At 47.7% G+C, this 6,581-nt stretch overlaps 1 protein-coding gene across 18 annotated transcripts in view; it reads right to left on the bottom strand.

The window, feature by feature from the left end:
* The window catches only part of nbeaa (neurobeachin a), a 116,739-nt gene extending 112,063 nt beyond the window's left edge, over positions 1-4,676 (bottom strand). For all 18 annotated transcript variants that reach the window (XM_033638098.2, XM_078172495.1, XM_033638048.2 and 15 more), the window contains exon 1: positions 4,014-4,676. In XM_033638098.2, coding sequence (XP_033493989.1) covers positions 4,014-4,334 — 321 coding nt within the window. In that variant the 5' untranslated portion in view covers positions 4,335-4,676. The remainder of the gene's footprint in view (positions 1-4,013) is intronic.
* Between the last annotated feature and the right edge of the window lie 1,905 nt (positions 4,677-6,581).

Here is a 6,581-nt window from a genome sequence, read left to right on the forward strand (position 1 = left end):
GGAGATTTCCGTCTTTTCACATTTTCACATCATATTAAACTGAATATTTTGGGGTTCTGGCCTAAAAAAACAAGATTTGAAGGCATCACCTTGGACTTTAGGAAACTGGGATGACATTTTTAGACCGAACAACTAATCGATGAATCACGGAAATAATCGGCAGATTAATCAATAATGAAACTTAGCATTAGTTGCAGCCCTGCTTGTGACCCATCATCACCAGTCGAATATGGGTTATGACAAGGGTTGCAAAGGTAACAGGATGTTCAAGACACGATAACCTTCTTCTTCTTTTTTTTTCTTAGATATTTTTTGGGGCATTTTTAGCCTTTAATGGATAGGACAGACAAGTGTGAAAGGGGGAGAGAGAGAGGGAGTGACATGCAGCAAAGGGCCACTGGAGTCGAACCCGGGCCGCTGCAGCAACAGCCTTGTACATGCGGCGCCTGCTCTACCACTAAGCCACCAATGCCCCAAGACACGATAACCTTCTAAGAAAAGATCACAGTTTCACAGCATCACGATATATAGGTACATTATTATCATTATTATTGTGAGATTTTCCATCCAGTTGCATTTTTTTCAATACCCTAAATAAGCAAATTTACACAGTTGTGATAATCGTCAATGCTCATATCCCGGTATACATCTACAACCCTTGTTATGACCAACTTGACCAAGAGGAGGTTTCATTGCCCTGTTTCATCTGGCTAATTTCAAGGGGCCTAAAAACATCAAAATATTCAGCAATTTTCAAGTCAAAAAGCAAAAATACGAGAGACATCTGAAGAAACAAGTGTTCATCAGCTCCCCTGTCTCGTTGATCATCTTCTGACCCCTCAGATTTATCACCTACTGTGCCCAAAAGGCCTCACATACACACTTCAATGTACAGACAGGTGACAAGTTACAGGAAAAAACGACGAAATTAAAAGGGGAACATAACAAATGCAGAAGCTTCCATTGTGGACTTCCTGAATGATTTGATGAGTATGAAAATGGTGTGAATCATATGCTACAGTCGTCATAGCCACCAGAGCTCAACTGCACAGCTGAATACTCACGGGAGATTTTAGAGTGACGTGTACAACATGCTTTCCACACAAAATCAGGGCATATTTTTGGAAACTTGGTGAGAAAATGGTGTCTGTTCCTCTGGTAGAGATCTACTGACTTGGAGGTGTTATGGCTCATGGTGGTCCGTCACTTTAAACCACCGATCGTACATAAACCAAACTCATTCACTGATGATCTCACACTAATTCAGCTAAACTAGTGTGCACCCTTTTCAGATATTCAGTGCTGTTTGGTTTGTTGCTCCCGTTTAGTAGTAAGTCATGATAATATTCACTCATAATAGAAGATGGTGAGACAAACAGACAAAGAGAGAACGTGAGAGATAGAAACGCTGTGGCAGAGTACTGCGAGTCCGGAAGTGGAAAGCAACACCAGGTGGTCGAGCGTCTGGAGGCAGGCAGTCAAAGAGCAGTGTTGCCTTGACAACTGTGATGCCTTGATGATAATAGCTAAGCACCTCGCCACCAGCAGCCCACACACATAATGTAAGTGTTTCTATATGTGTGCGCTGCATGTACTGTATCTGCACATTTGCTTTATTCAAAAACACTATTATTACGCTTGAAGCCACAGCGTGCCCTATGATACTGGCTGCATGTGCAGTACTGCTCTGTGCTTCACCTCTGTATCAGCAGCAGTGCAGCCAGCATTCTGGCCCGAGTTGATTATTATTGTCTTCTCGCTCCTTTTCTTCGCTCTCTTTCCAGAGACAGTACAGTTCATCACTCGCCGAAAGGCCAGCACCACGCCGCACAGAAGAGGGAGCATATCTGATCCAGCCGACAAGCCATCTGTTCACCCAAGCTGCAGTGGGATCTGATCAATACAGCCATGGTGGACGGTGAATGTGGCTGCTGTGGTCTCCCACATTGACTGGAATAATGGATCAGCTTTTGGGTCACAGTGGACTCATTGTACCAGCAGCATGACCACTGAGGTTCCTGCCTCCACACCTCTTTGTTTCAACTCTTTTAATTAAGGAGCTGGGCAACAGAATTCCCTAACAGGCTTAGCTATTGGCAGCCTCGCAACCACAACTGATTGTTCAATTCAGGATTTAGCAAGTAAAGCTCTGTATGGATAACACATAGTGCTTGAATTTGTCAGGGTGTTGGGCCTTTGTGTGTTAATGCATCGGACCAACATCCACAAAATAAAGTGTGTGCCTAAATGCAGGTATTTATGCAAAACGGGGTACATTTCAGCTGAACGCTCTGATGAGCTTTCACTGATCTGATGTGGACCAATCCAGAGTCCTTTCCTCTTCCGCTGCATCAGCTGGTGATTTCTGAGCACATAGCCACTGCAGCATCCTACCACCTCATCCTCCTCCACTCTCTCTCTTCTCCTCCCCCACCCTCCCTCAACCCCCTCTCCTCCTCCTCCTCCTCCTCCTCCTCTCCACCTGCTTTTAAATGCATGGCGCTGCCCTGCCAGGCCAATCTATGCAGGCAGCATCTCTCCTCTCAGCCCCTCCAGAGTGAAGGAGGAGGCCGTGGAACAGGATGGATGGTTATCAGCCTGTGCAGCCAGGGGGGGTTGTATGGGAAGGAGACAAGGTCGGAGTGAGCCAGCAAAGCCCCCCTGCTCCTCTGTGTAGTACCAATAATCGATTGGGAGATGAGAGGCGACCTGAATCCGGACGGCTCACTAGTCCGACTGAGAGAAAAATGGTTTAGCCCAGCTGTAGGCTGTCCTGCTCCAAGCATCCACAGAGTAAATAGGCCACTGGCTACACGAAAACCCCTGAAATAGTCAACCAGCAGAAAACACTGCACTGGAATCAGGTTATAAATTATGTCTACATTATTCTACTTCTTCCTCAAAAGAGAATGAATAATGATCAGAGCCCCCCTCTTCATGGCAGATATGTAATATCATGCAGTACACGCCATCGCCTGATGCATGGAGGAGGGAAAATAGCCTGGCAGCATCCAACACACACACGTCCTATATCCTCCTAACGCATTAGTCTCCCAGACCAACGTCTGCTGTACATTTTGCTCATCTGTTTCGTAACGGGAAACACCAGTCATGTCAAAAGCCCCAGCTGGATTAAATCCTCTCATGTGTGGGGTAGGCCCAGCATCGCTGATACAACCTCCGATGGAGGGGTAAAGATGGGAAAGGGGGGGTGGCAACGTATATCTGATCCATAAATAAAATGATCGCAGTTGGAAGCACAGCAATATAAAGCACTGACCGTTCCACAGCTACCTATACATCACTCCTTTGCGCACAGGGTGCAGGGCCCTGCCTCCAACAATAGGCCTATGCATAATTTTGAGCCATTCTCATACACACACATATGTCGATGGATAGCATAATGCTAGTCGGCCTTTGTCCGTGCTGGATTGATTTGGGTTCAGTGCTCGACAGACGTGCATTCCTGCAGGATTTCGCTCTTTAGGAAAACCAAATAATTCCGTTTGGGTTTCGGTGTTGTGCGCAACATTGTCACCAGTCGCCGTTTGCTACAAGCTGCCTATGCATCACTTCAGGGTACATATCGGGGTCAGGAGAATAGCCTGCATACACTCACCCTCTCCACTACAGTTTGACTGCAAATGTGTTTTCCTCGGTGCACCGCAAACGGGTCATTTAGTCAACAATGGCTGGTGATTTGACTACCCTCCATGCCTTGGTGGGGTCACATGCTTCATTCAGCTCCTCCAGGCTTTACAATAATACAGCCTCAGCCTATTTATCCCTGCAACACAACAGCCCCATGTAGGCTCTGCTCCTTGTTATCTGCAGAAAAGCAAAACCCCACATCCATCCTCCGAGCAAACAAATGACATCATCCCCCAAAAGCCACACAACCATGGGAGTGAGGCATCGTAAATAAAACATAGCGGGCTAGGACACAGTGATTGTGCTGTGCTCTATGGCTGCCTTTCTGTGTTTTCTAACAGTCTGATGCTGTTTCCACTCACCAGGTTCAGCACCGTCTCCACGATGTCCCTGTTGCTAACCTCCCCGACCTGGATCAGGCCCACCAGCACGGCGAATTTCATCTGGATATTCCTGATCGGGACAGCGGGGTTGATCACCCCGGCCGGGAGGACCATAGAGCCGGCTGAAGACACCATCCTTTCCCCGGTGGCGCCGGAGCCAGCGCCCGCGGCGACCTGCTGCTGCTGCTGCGGCGGCTGCTGCTGCACGGAGGAGCCCGGCGGAGGATGGGAGTCTCGGTCTGTGTCCGTGAGCGAAGAAGCAGAGCCCGGTGGTGCTGAAACCGGCTTCTCGCTCGACATTTCCCCTTGGAAACAGGGAGGAGAGGAGCGGTCGCCGCTGTCTCTCACACCTGCTCTACAAGCTCGAGCGTCTGCTGCTGCACAAAAACCATCCACTGCGCAGGAAAAACAAGGGAGAGCGGCGTTTGGGAAACCCTCTGAATTCACCCTATCCTCCTGAAAATGTGTAGGGATTCATAGGGCTGGGAAAAAAAGGGATGGAGGTTTGACAGAATGGTAGCCTACGCTTCTTTCTCTCCCCTCTCTCTGTCTCTCTCTCATTGGCAGGTTGCAGTCAGTGCGGTCGTCGAGGAGAGAACGCCATGTTGACGCCCCCTGTCTGCGGCAGCGCGCTCTAGCCACGCATGCGCACTCGGGAACTTTCTGGTAGGCTGCTGAAGCAGAATAACATGGAGCCATCCATGCATGGGTTCATAGACTGTGTACAATCTATGGTTCATGCAGAGCACAGCACCATCTAAACAACTGTTTTTTGTTTTCTTTTTTTTTTTATTGTTTTTATTAAATGTGTTTTTAATATTTAATGTCTCTGGGAGGAGAGGAGCTAAATATAGAGGCTGCAAAAAGAGGGAGCAGCAACTAATACTGGCGGGCATATTGCGGGTGCAGTTCAGGGGCAATTCAGATTGAGTTCAAGCAGTTTAGGGAGTCTGGCTTCCAGACGGAGGCTGTTTATATATTCAGAAGCCATCCATCTGTCCCACTTATTGCTGTCCCTGGTTTAACTCTGGTACCTTTGTTTCCTCATTAAGCATCACAGCATTGCTCTCCTGACACTCATCTTGTCTTGTATCGCTTTCTCACCTCTCCTCCTCTTTTTCCAATGTCCTCACCTCTCTTTTCCTTCCCCGCAATTATTTGCACTTTTCACACACACCTTCTTAGCTCGTCTCTCCTCTTCTTCCTCCTCATCATGCCCTCTGTTTTGCAAAGCATTATTCCGATTTCTTACGGGCCCTAATGCGGAATATATTACCATAAAACTGTGCTGTATGTCTTTTAATGGCATGGAAAAGGAGTTGCAGTCTTATTGCTTCTGTTTGCACAATTTGATTTGTTTCCTTCAGGCTGAAAACCAGCAGCACACATGCCCATACAGTACATTGAAGTATCTATGATTGCAATTAGCTTCAGTCCTGCATGCTCAACTGTGTCTGGATGGTTTCCTTTAAATCATTTTAATGTCATGTTCTCATCTGAGACTCTTTGACTCACAGGTCCACCCAGTCTTTCACATACACACATACTCACTGTCACACCCACAGTATCCCCTGGTGGTTGCATAGACCATGGCTACCGGTTCACTACCTGTATGTGTACATAAGCTTGTTTCACACTCCAGTGTGTTCCTCCAACAGGACACATCTGCTGGGTAGGATTCCCATTAGCAAACCGACTATATCAGCGAGGCTGATTCCTCTATCTGAGTGTGCCTTCATATAGGCAGTGACGCCAGTCTCTTTGATGTCTCGCTCCCTGTTTTTCTTGAGATGCTGACCCTTGACAGGGGTGGCAAGGTGGGGGTAATGTCAGAGTGACATATTCTGGCTATGTGCGTGTGTTTCACATTTGGCACACGTGAACGTTCACACGTGAGATCATTCGAGGATCTTACAGATGAGCAGAGGCCATCTCTCCACCCCCCCCACACACACACACACACACACAACCCAATCTTCGGCACAAAGGAAATAAAGGAGACAATCACACACACACACACACTCTGTCAAACACACACTTGCACACAACGCTTGCATCTGTTACACACTTTCCTCACACTCAGAGAAGCAATTTCTCAAGCTAACACATGCTATCTTGCTCTCGGGTGTGCGCACACTTGGGTTCACACGCGCACACACACACACACACACACACACAGACGCACACAACTACAATGGCAGGCTCTCTCATGCACACAAACACACTCCTCTTTGTTTTCAGACAAAGGCTTGCTTCTGCAGCTTTGTCATGATTCCACAAAAGACTTCTTCAGCAGAAAGAGAGGTCTTAACTGGGATCTGGTTGGTGATTGGGTAAAAGCACTTACATTGTTCACCCCTCGCTCTCTCTCTCCTCCACCTCATCTTTCTCTTTCCCCTCCCTCACCTCCAGTGGAGGTGCAGTACTTGCGGGCAGGCAGTCGTTTTCCTCTCTGTTCTGTTGTACCTTTGTAGAGATGTGTGGAGGTAGTGCCAGTGTCTTGTGTGGGCTGATGATCAGAGTGCTGGAGCTTCAGAGGGGACTGGG

This window comes from Epinephelus lanceolatus, chromosome 11 (assembly GCF_041903045.1).
Source record: "Epinephelus lanceolatus isolate andai-2023 chromosome 11, ASM4190304v1, whole genome shotgun sequence".
NCBI classification, from domain to species: Eukaryota; Metazoa; Chordata; class Actinopteri; order Perciformes; family Serranidae; genus Epinephelus; species Epinephelus lanceolatus.